A 12,258-nucleotide genomic window follows, 5' to 3' on the forward strand; every position below is an offset into this window, starting at 1 on the left:
GATCGAAACGATATTTTTCGTTCTTCCACCCCCCCCAGAATTAGCACTCCCCACAAGAATTCCGCCTGTGAAAACTGCCTTCTTCCCTAGTTCCGGCCCTGGCTACCTAAGTGTTGGAGTATTGGAAACAGGGCTGGGGGGAGGGGTCAAATGTCTAGGGTGCCGGACCAGAGGGGGGGGGGGGGGAACGCAAATTTCACCTTTTAACCTCTCTTCAACATTTATTGAAATACCGTATTTAAAATTTCTATATAAGAGTGCTGCTAACGTAGATAGTTTGAGAATCCCTGATTTATAAGGAGGAAATTTCATATTCCTAGTATTAGAATGCAATGGTACCCGGCTCAGGGGGCTTTGAAATTTTCCATTCATTTCTTATTTTCTTTTTTTTTTGTGTGTTAATTTTATTTTACTATTATTTATTTGATTCCCCTCAAAGGCACCGGAACCTAGGAGTGGAGGATATTTGAGCCCAAAAAATTTTGTAAGGCGGTTGAGCCCCCCCCCGAAAAATGTTTCGGCATCGGTCCTCAAGATCTGTTATGAATGGGCATTTAGAATGTGCTTTTTTCCCCAATATTTTTCAAAAAAACATTGGGGGGGGGGGCAAAAAGTTATTGGTCCTCCCGCATATACGGGACTCAAGCGTGTACAAAGGAGAGGGAGAATGCATTGCACAATGGTTTTTTTCAGTAATTACTGGGAGGCTCAGTCCCCTTACAAAATTTATTGCGGGGGGGGGGGGGGGGTGTGCTCAAATGGCCTCAGCCTCTAGGTTCTGGCACCTATTATTTATAGAGTAATTTATTTCGGTTTCAATATCATTGCTTCCCAATTTTCAACCTCCCCCTCCCCCCCACCATGCATCTTTGGGCTTATTTTCATGTCGGCGCCATGGCCGTCCTCCGGTCGCAGTGAACAAAAGAAGAGACACTCAGTTTTTGCCACAGGCAAAGAAGAAAGAGCCCCCTCAACACCTCAAAGAATCTTCCTCTCAGCCGTGCCTTCTGGCAGTAAGGATTGGAACTGATGGAGGTTGCAATTGGGGATTGAACGGCAGGGAAGAAATGAGATAAACGTATTGTCATGGAACAAGAAAGCCAAAGACCATCCAGATTTTTTAAAAGAACTAAAATTTTGTGCAGATTGTTTCCATTAACTAATTCATAATTAGGACAACTTTTGGTTAAAAAAAAATTTTTCATCATTGCAAAATGAATAAGCCATATTCATACGAATTTTTGGGGGGGCTGAGCCGCGTCTTCAAAAATGTTGGGGGGGCTCGGGCCCATGGGCCCTATAGAAGTTTACGCCTATGGCTCTTTCACTCAACACCTAATCAAGTTGCTGAACAATACAGTGTAGCATATTTAGGCACAACGATATTGACAGGGGCGTAGCCAGAAATTTCGTTCGGGGGACCACTTTCATTTCGGGGGGGGACCAAAGTGACAGAACAATAGATTTGGCCATCTTTTTCCTTTTTTGGTCATTTTCTCACATTTCGGGGGGGGGGACCAGACCCCCTAAGTCCCCCCTGGCTACGTCCTTGGATCTTGATGGGATAAACCATATATATTTTGCACCCAAAACTAAGAAAACTATTTTTAGGGGTGTGGAATTTCTCTTCTACAAAGATGGGACAAAGTAAAGTTCAATTTTCAACACAAATTACATTCAATTTCTTGAAAGAAAAATGTATTTTTAGTCTCGTTGTGGCAACAACTTATCCAGCCGTCCTAGATATATTGTCTAGGAGGCAGTTCTGGCACTGTCTACGGAGGTTTTACTCGTTAGGTGTGTGTGGGACAAAATCAAAACTCCAAAAAGATGTGCAGTTGTGTATGCATGGTTTATTAATTTTCGATACATACGTGCCGCATGGTGGCTCAAGACAATCTCTACCCAAGCGGGACTTATTTTTTTGTGCCCCTGACCTCCCCAATTAAACTTATTTAATCACTTTGTTTTGATTCATACAAAGAAACAGCGATATTTCGTGTCGCAACGTACTTGGATGTTTTGATATTACCGTTGATTTGGCTGTTCAAGAACCGGCAGAAATTTTCCCATATTTTTTCACACTTTTACTTTGGACACTACACCCCTTCTAGAGTGGCGCAAGTTTTCCTAATTTTAGTTTCCACTGCAGAGGGCCGGATTAAGCATGTGATAAGGGCATCAAAGCCACCGTATAAGTCAACAAACTATATTTTTATACATGTACAACTTCAGAATTAACCACTTAGTGGAAAGTATTATTGGTAAAATTGTTTGAAATGAAATTTTTCATGAAATTGGAAGTCTATAAAATGGACACGGTAACAATATTGAAATCTTGATTCTAGAGTAATTACTAATATTGCAAACTAGAGTTCAAAACGTTAATGTTGGTTTTTTAATGAATGTCACGAAACTTCCATTTAGTAAAGGCCAGAGCAGTCTTAACTGTATCATGGGCTTCATAGGTTTACTCTGGTAGGTATTCTTACCCTCCAAATAATTGCGTTAGATAATTTAATTTCTTCACAACAATTTCATTTTTCAAACACTTGTTACCAAATCAATGTTAATTTGAAATTCTTTTAAGGCTAACTCAATTTTTCTGGAAAGATTCTGTGTGCCCCCTAAAAACGTCGATCATATTAGGCTTTTGATGGGCCCTTCGGCAAAGCACTTTTTCTGAGGCCCCATCTAGCCAAAAATACCTTCCTCCTAATCTGCGTACTTTCGATAATTGTAACCAGATTGTCACTAGGCCTTCTCGAAGCATGGCCGGGTGGATGTGTCTAATGTTACCAATTAGGGCCCCCCCCCCGTGGAAATAGTCTTTATTATAGTCATTGTTTTACCTTTGTTTCCAGGATAGACCGGTAGGATCGTGTCCGCCGATTGGCCGCAATCTTATGTTTTTTGCCAGATTCAATATTATGGTTACAATATTCTCTTTTCTCTCATGAAATTATGTAAATTAAATACAAGCTAATGCCGCACCTTCAATGTTGCGATTGGTTCTTCCGTGAGGCATTATGGGGATGCTACTAAATAAAAACCAGCTAGATGTGCTTTACTACTTACTATTCATGATCGATTCTGCTACTTAATCACCAAGGTGTCACGCCCTGTTATGGTGTGAGCTAGATAGTCTCATAAATACATTGAAGTTATAATTGTAGAAGTGGGCCTTGGCACTTAACCCGTCTCATTGCTTGATTTCACGTGAGGTTTCAACGTCGTTGTGATCCAGTGGATTGGTTAGTGGCCAGACCAGCTACCCGTGGACTTTCGCCTCAGTTCCATGTGCAGCGGTTGAGCTCTGGTCTCAATGTGTGTTTGAAGACACCTAACCCATCTGAAACTGGTGCCGGGAGTCTTTGGCTGTGAGGTAGACACCTGGGAATGTATCTGACTATGTGAACTAACACGTGAGAACCTGGACATGGCGGTGAGATCGGTCCCTTTTTATTGTTTCGTTGTAACATTGAGAGAAAAGCTTGATAATTGTTGATAAAACGTAACATTAATAGTTTGAACTGAACATTTATTCAATTATATGTTAATCAAAACCTTGGCTATTTCATTGTCATCCCCTCGATGGCTACTGGGGGAAAATATTAAAGAACCGGGAGGTAATGATTACATAACGTTACACGTTGAGAACTAAATCTAGTAAACCAAATTATACAGAATAAGGACATGAATTCAGAACTGTGGGTGTACTCGTATATAGATCATGTGTAGTTACTCACTGTAGAAACTAAAAGGGTACCAGATTGTAAATGAATTCCGGAAATACATCTGAAAGAAAAGATACCCGATGATATATTAACCAAATCTAAGGTACTGTGCTTGCGGGTAATGTGACCATCACCATGCTGAGCTTCTTCCCGAAGTCTGTTCGGGACATTCTAAATGTGGTTAGTGGAAAAATATCTTTGATTTTTATCTTTGGTTCTATAGTCTCCAAAACAAACTTGTCTTTTTGGGAAATATGAAATGAAAAATTTTGGTATCGTAAATTCAAATAGTGAGATCGATTAGTGACATCCTACATAGAAATATGGACATGAAAAGAAATACTTATGCAACAAGTTTGAGTTCTAATTTCAGATTACATGTTTCTGGTGGTTAAAATTTACATTCGATTGGGGTTAAAAGCTTCGTGTCGTCCACGTTGCCACTTTCGTTTGGTTTCCTGGACTAACTTGTAAATGAAATCCTTTAATACAGATTTTTAATTTTCCATGTCAAAAAAAGTTAAAATTGCACCTTCGCAATGGACCCTCTTTCACACAAGATGTTACCAATTAACTGGGTTCCGGTATTCAGGTAAATTGGTACAGAAACATCTGATTTTGGGTAATATTTGGTGACTTTATAGCATAATGTGCAATAGGTTATATAATCCTTTGTGAGAATGTGTTTATTTAATTCCTTCAGGGTGGTTTAGGAGCTGTCAGTAAGGAGGACCTTTCAAATCCTCGCGTCATGGTTAAAGATATAGGTCCAGAGATCGAGGTAAGATTTATACTATATATTTTTCTACATAAATTGAATCTGCAATCCCAATCGTCCTTTTTTGGTTTTTGTTCTACTTTTCCTACCAACTCTTATGAACACAAATTGTGTAATTCGTATCGAAGTGGGGAATTGGAATACTATATATTGCTAAGTCTTATAGATGTTGACACATATTAATTGTAAGTTTTTGAATTTATATTTAGGGGTGTCATTCTTAAAAAATGTCTTCATAATTTGCTCTGCGTTTTCGACGAGGGTTGACACGGAATGTGAAAGAATTCAAAAATGTGTTACCAGGAGACAATCATCTGTGGTTGCTATTAACCTATTTTGACGAAACATTTGCCATTTTGCTTTGGCTAGTGTCTTAGAGGGCACTGAAATAATGCTATGAAAAAGTAATTTCAAAATTAGTAATTATGCCAAGATTGTTTAAGGTGGGGTATCTTCCCTATGCTACTTGCGATTTTTTGAGTGAGAGCCCTGCATCTGCAGCATGTATTCTAGATTAGTGATATGCAAACTGTTGTCCAGGATCAAGGAAAGGGTCTCAAGGTGAAGTGTTCAAGAAGTTATGAAAAATTACCACTGCTTCTAATACTTTGTGTATATTAAAATGAGTGGTGTAATTATGGGTCACTCAATAAATGTAATTGTCATGTTTAATGCCAATTGAGGCAAAGAATGAAATTAACACAGGGTAGTGTGGGTTTTAGTGACACGCGATCAGGTTCAGCAGTTTATGGAACCGAAGCTGCAGGAAAGAAATAGAAACAAATTTGACATGTTTTTAGGTATCGCAAAGAGCGAGAGGCTATTTTAATAGCCAACTGTTCATTGTTGTGCGATAAATGACTGACCCAATGGACACGACATATATGCATGGGCGGAGATGCATTTCAGTGTCTGCGGCTCTGTTTGGGGAGGGCATGCCAATTCATAGACATAAGATCAGTCTGCTTTACCTATGAGACACAGAAGGGTCATTGCTGCCCTGTATCTCCGCTCATGCATATGACAACCAGAGCATCTGATTGTCAAAGATTGTTTTGGCTTCGTGATTTGTACGAGCACTTAGTGATCAATTGATATGGTGCACTTACCGATCGCTTGCATGATTTCCACTGTTATTGATGACTTGTGGCCCACGACAGGTTTTGAAATTACTGAAGTGGCCTGAACTCTTTAAGGTTGAGCACTCTTGGTGTAGGCTGTATCCTTTTTTTATTTCTTTACAGGCTGCGAGAGCAGCTAAACGCGCTGGTGAACAGAAAGAGAAGCCGTCAAGAAGTCCGACACGACGCTCATCCGCATCAGCTCGAAGTCCAAGTCCACCCAAGGTATGGAAAATTTTTATTGCATCACCATCATTCAAATTAAGTTTTTTAAAATTTAGATGAAATGATTGTTTATACATTCTTGATGATCAACAAAATGAATTTGCTTAGTTATTTCTGAAACATATTAAACTGACTCAAACATAAATATGTAGCGACTTTTTTCACTAATTGGTGTAGGCCATTCGTTCTACTCAACCTTTGGCCACTAGGTTCGTGTGTGGCCCATGACCTCAAATCTAATTTATAGTCAAATTTCTGAGCACCTTCAGATTACTTAAGGGACCCACAACGTATTCAAGATCAGTATTTGGATCCCAGCCCAATCCTAAAGGAGTTGCCTGCTGCACGTTTACAGGTGTAAGCATTTGTGAAACTGAACCGCGGGTAACTCTTCATTAAAGAGGCATGTAGTATATTTGAATATAGAGCTGCAGCGCAGTTCCAGATCACGTGACCCACAGTACATGCCCAAACCAAGAGTAGGTTACTCTTGATTGACCTGTGACACTTGCAGATGCAATTGTGTCGTAAATCTCCTGCGTGACCTCAGGTCACGCAAGTGATAAAAATGACTGAAGTTGATGCCTTGCTGTGTTAATGTTTGAAAGGGTTTTCCGTTCGTCTATAACTATTACTGGAATACAACAGTAAAATATTAAATCCCTTTTTATAGAAGGATGGTCAATGTAGCAATGAATGAACGCAGAACATTACTACTAGACTTATCCAGTTGCAGAGATCTCTTTGCCCAGCTACGTGGCAGTCCTTAACTCTCTATGGATGGTTAGTGCTGTGGGAGACAACTGCCATCCCATTTCCCTTCCCTTGACTTATTTACATTGGAAACGGAATCAGAAAGATCACTTGAATGGCCCAGAACGTTTCCCAATGAAGTGCCCTGCATTCTCCAAGGTTGAGCATCCTTTAGGCTATAGCATTTTTATTTCTTTATAGATGTCAAAACCAGGTAAACAGAAAGGCAGGCCGCCAAAAAGTCTGACACGTCGCTCATCTGCATTGCCTCAAACTTCACCCTCACCCAAGGTATGGCCAATTTTTATTATCAAAATCATTCTAATTTAATGTTACTGATTTGGTTTAGTTTATGAAAAAATTCATCCGAAGCAGTCTAACCAATTTTTGTTTACAAATCAAAAGTATAAAAACCTATTTATTGTGTGAAAGTAATATGCGAAAAACAATTCCCAAATAACATGTGATTGCACAAACTATCTTTTGGGAATTTTTGCTTTAAAAATTGTTTTGTCGCCCAGTTTTGTGCTTTGTCCAGCCCTGGCTTAGAATTGATTTGCATGACATTATTCAGTAAGCTATTGAATTTTACCATCTGGGTTCTATTGTCAAGATGGGATTTGATGATACTAAATGAATTTCCTCTACTCGAAATTATATGCTTACGGAATTAGTGTACTATGATAGTGACAAATGCTTTCTTGATGTCTAGAAGTGATATTTTTTTAGAATGATCTATATTATAAATAAATTCAGTGAATGTCAATAGAGCAGATTCTGTATTTGATAGGTAATCCATGTGATTTTTCGAAATAAAATTAGTAGATAAAGTAAATTCTGGATTTAATAACTGTTTCAAAAATTTTAGAGGTTTGAGATAAGATTGAAATTGTTTGCGTAACTATAGACTAATCTCCATTTCTTTGTAAATAGAGATCACAACTGCTGATTTGAGACTCGGGATATTCCCTATTTTCAATACAATTATTTATACAATCTGTAAGAAGTTGTAAAGTACAGGAAGGAAGACTTTTGATATAATTGCAAAGGCTTTAAAAACAAGTAGCCGAATTGCGCAAGGACCTTACAATTTTCGTAATTTCACCAATATCTGTTGGAGCAAGAAAAAGTTTTCATTGGAACATGCGATTACATATATCAGTTACATAAATCAAGCACAACTGAACACTATACATAAAATATGAGCAGTAATTTAGAAAAAATCTAAAATCTTTGTCTTTAAATCTAAATCTTTAAAAAAATTATACCACTGTTTATACGGGAATTATTCAAAAATATAAAATGCTAAGATACACTGTGGTAAGGGAACCCAATTAAGAGTTGTAATATTCGGTTTACTTCCAGGAACAGTGTCTTGTAGAACGTTTCTTTCGTACTGAGTTTTTTTAGCAAAAATGTAATTGGTATATTTACTCGTATACAAAGTTAAAAGCTTCCATATTTAAGTTAAGGCTTGTGATAATATTGCTACACCTTTTTTGTGCCCAGGCTAACGACTAGATGCATGATCAGCCGGAGAAAGCACGATTATCAGAGTTTGCTAGATTAGTTGTAGTGAAATTTGCGCCCCTCTGATCCAGCGCCCACTTTTGCTACAATTGCTACACAACTTGGGGCCCTAAACTCTATTTCTAAAGTTCGAACTGATCCAATATCGTTATTAGGATGTAAAGATCTCCTTTTCTTATTACTGAATGTTTCATTTTAATATACAGCAACTATGTCATTTTTCGGTTTCCTTTCCGTTTTTCTTGTATTGGAGTAAATGGAACCAATGAATATACCCTAACATCGTGCTTACTTGTATTGCCTTCAACTGTGGTATTAAACTGAATAAGATGAAGCTCCCGAGTGTCACAATAGCTGCTTCTATAGAGCTAAAATAAGTCAAATACAGGAATGATGAAACTTCATTGTTAAATATATTGTAGTTAATCTGTTTTCCCAGCAGGGACTAGTTTTTAATAATTAATCGGCAGAAGTTGACACTAGTCAATGAGCTAGTAGATGGAGTGAGCTACTGATTCAGTGCTCGAATAAGTGAGTTAGCTCACTAGTATCAAACTGTTGTGGATAAATTGTTGGAGGTGAATTTTCCTTAAGCCCCTAGAACGTAACTACTGTTGAAATTGGTACTAACGTTATCCGTTGACGTTTTTTGAGTATAATGCAGTCGGCCAGTCTTCATATTTTCATTCCTCCCTTTTATAAATGGCATTTTTATTCCTTCATAGATGTCGACACCAGCTAGTGTAATGCAAGAGGTGGTTCCAAGCAGTTCGACGCCGCCAAGCGAGGTATCATGCGAATTATTTTCAAATCAATTTGAATTGATTGCTTATTTATAAATTTTGTTCATTATTTTTAGAATACATAATGATTGGGATTTTTCAACTAACAATTGGGGTGCAGTCATGCGTGCTCTGTGGCCCTTGGAGTCATATCGTAACCTCGAACCGAATTTTATAGAAATCTGCTTTCTCGGCACATTTATAGATCAATTAATGGATCAGCCGCTTATTTGGGCTGATGCCACAGGAACCAGTTTGTCTGGCCTCAACTATGGTAACCTTTTGAGAGAAGTGTGGATATGAGTTAACAAGCTATCGCGATATCAGTCTTCTTGCGATTTTTTTCGAACTCTGCGTCATTGTCAGGATGCGTTTGTTGTGAACCCATAACATGAGCCATACGGGTAAAATGTTTCCAAGGGCCGCCCAACCAGATTTGCCTGTTATACTTGATGAATGTCTTGAATTTGACAAGCTCTTATTTTTACGTAACTAATTTCAGCCAGATCCTAATTTTCAAATTCGCTGCACTTGAATCCCCCTGAGCCTTGCCCGTGTGAGCCTGTGCGTGGAGATGGCACTGTCTTTTGAAAAGTGTGGTGAAAGTAACCTGGAAAAAGTGCGCAGTTTCTGGAAGGAATATTTCAAGCAATAAGGCTCAGGATGCTCATTTTTAAAACGCAACAAAATTAATCATCGAGGGAACTCCATGAAATTCGCAACTTGAGGAAATATTGTTCAATCGAGCACTATTTTTTAAAAATTTTGGTTTTTAAATTTGTGGAATTTTTTTTTCAAAATCCGGATTCCGGTATTTTTTATGACTGGTAATGAAGAAACTCGTTGAAGAGGTCAAACTTTTTTGCTCTTCATGTCCTGTCCTTGGACATGTTTTGGATTATTTATATGGCCCACACATGTGGGAGGCAGGGCTCTATTTAAAAACAAATCCGATTTATACAAGGATGACGTCACTGTTACCGTACGAAGTTTTTTGAACAACTGGCTGTTGCGAAGACATATTTTGGAAAGAATTCTTCTGCTGGGAATCTAACCCACGTCCTTTCAGGGTTAGGTTTTCCGGGTTGTATAAGTCTCTATCTGGTGGTAGCATCAGCAGTTGTAAGCTTGGCCAGAGTGTGGTCCGGCCGTCCATGTACGGTCCCTTACAGTGTACACGAGCTCCAAGGAAAGATTGAGAGATTCTGTGCTTCTGTAGTCTAGGGCGTTCACCCGGAAAGTGAAAGGACGTGGGTGCGAATCTCCGCTGGGGCAGTTGAATTTTCTTTCGAAAATATATCTTCGTAACAGCCAAATGAGATTTGTTCATACTATGGGCGGCCTAATGAAGTTCCTGGCAAGTCTCGTCAGAGCATCCCATGTCGGCCTGGCTATAAATAATAGATAACGCCATTTTAATTCAATTCAGTGAATTCATCTCCCAAATTCTTAATTATGAATTAGTTTGATTAAATGGAATAACTCTCAACCCCGTCAATTTTGCGTAAGGGCGGGATTACACCAGAAAAGTTTTGCATGTCTTTTTATAAAACTTGAAACCAATAACCTTATTTGTTGGATTTTTCATTCTAGAAGAGAACCGATGTGACCTCATTGACTGCCTTGAAATTTTACAAACGGATTCGTACCTAACTTTTCCAGTGTAATCCCTACTCAAGACAATGTTTCTGAACATTTCGCGTCCAGTAAAAGTGAATCCTTCAGCAGCTAAAGTTTCAAGTAAAATCTGACTCTCCACATCAGATGTGATTACCTATGATTACTCATTTTGAGCGCTCATGTGACCACCTCATTACTCTAAACCTTTTTCAGTGATGGAGGAATGGGAAACAAACCTCCCGTCCAGGGCATTGCTGCGGATTTTTTCGTCCGCATAGTGTGGCCACGCCAGCTTTATCTTCAAGGCTAGGGCTAAAATCCCCATCCGGAAGACGCTCGTGTGGCATCCTAGAGGTTTGTATTGAGAATCGGCCCGAAATCCCACACTAGAGCGGCCTGTGGAACATTTACAGATCACTGGAGTGCCCCACGTTAGTTTCGCATCATTTCAGCATATTCAGAAACAGCTGCAGAACGGTTCCAGCTCACTTGTGCGACCCGCCATACAAAATAAGCCTGACTGCTTCTTGAACCATCATAGTCGCAGATCATTCAAGGAGATCCCCATGCAATGACTTCAGTTGCCCTCAGATGTTTCGCGTTCCTCAAGTGGCCCGCAGCATTCAGTCAGATTACTTAACTGACCCACCGTCAAGGGCGTAAAGTTATTGAAAATTGTTGGGGGGGGGCCTCAAGCCCCATACAATGGAATTTGTTTATACGACGCGACGAATAAACAGGTTTTAAGCACGTCGCCGAACAGTCGGGTCAAAGTGTCGTATAAATGCAAAAATCGTATAACTGAAACGTTATCTCTACCTTACTCTTCTGCAAAAATTTCCCTAAGAAAACTAAAAATTATTGTAATTCAAAACCATATTTCATGAAATTGAAATCAAGAAAAAATTATATTACAAAAAAAAATTACTCTAAATACAGCACTAAGATTGACATAAAAACATTGCTGTTTCATAAACCTCAAGCGCTCTTATGATGTTCCTTTCAAGATTTGAAATACAAAAATGCGTTATTTATAAACTTAAACAAAAAATTCGTCTGTGTTGTTAGATTTCTATATTCAAGAATAAAGTCAATAAAGCATCGAGCTCAGCTCTTTTGAAAAATAGTTCTGCTTTGAAGAACTGTTTTTGCGTGCATCTACGGTCAACAATCAACCTCCGTTAGCAGTCAGTTCATTTCGGAACTTGCAACAGATATTGTTGAAGCCACCTCCATTCCGTGGTCACATCCGCAGGAACACTTTGAAAATGATTATAATTTTTTTCAAGGACTTTTAAAGACTTGAAAATGAACTTTTTCTCCAAGGATTTTCAAGGAGGGTACGAACCCTGTCCCTATATATCAGGACTTGACAAATCTCTGGCTCCAGGTCGCCATGGCGACTAGAAAATCGGTATCGGCACCAAACATTCTCTGCATGTGATTGCTAGAGTGGAATCATAGGATGACGAAAACAGTGTGGCTCTCAACATGGGAGGGGGGGGGGTCTCCGTAATTCCTGAAAAAATCTAAAAAACATCATTTCGGACAGTTTTTCTTCAGCAGAAACCATGCTTGGCTCTTCAGGAATATGGCTGTTTCCTACATAGTTTTTGATTTGTCATGATCGGCTATATTCAAATGACATCAAAACAGGAATCATTCAATGTTTTAAAACGGTATTGAAATTTATACTCGATGAAAAATTCAAA

At 38.8% G+C, this 12,258-nt stretch overlaps 1 protein-coding gene across 21 annotated transcripts in view; it reads left to right on the plus strand.

The window, feature by feature from the left end:
- Window positions 1-12,258, plus strand: part of LOC149074111 (uncharacterized) — a 235,467-nt gene that overhangs the window by 115,691 nt on the left and 107,518 nt on the right. For 19 of the 21 annotated variants that reach the window (XM_089246127.1, XM_089246131.1, XM_089246138.1 and 16 more), the window contains 4 exons: window positions 4,441-4,518; window positions 5,760-5,861; window positions 6,816-6,905; window positions 8,870-8,932. In XM_089246127.1, the coding sequence (XP_089102253.1) occupies window positions 4,441-4,518; window positions 5,760-5,861; window positions 6,816-6,905; window positions 8,870-8,932 (333 nt within the window). The remainder of the gene's footprint in view (window positions 1-4,440; window positions 4,519-5,759; window positions 5,862-6,815; window positions 6,906-8,869; window positions 8,933-12,258) is intronic. The other 2 variants (XM_089246144.1, XM_089246145.1) reach the window with 2 other exon arrangements.

Source organism: Pholcus phalangioides, unplaced genomic scaffold (genome assembly GCF_987345545.1).
Source record: "Pholcus phalangioides strain wild (caught in Gottingen) unplaced genomic scaffold, Ppha-v1.0 ptg000017l_1, whole genome shotgun sequence".
In the NCBI taxonomy this organism is placed as follows: domain Eukaryota; kingdom Metazoa; phylum Arthropoda; class Arachnida; order Araneae; family Pholcidae; genus Pholcus; species Pholcus phalangioides.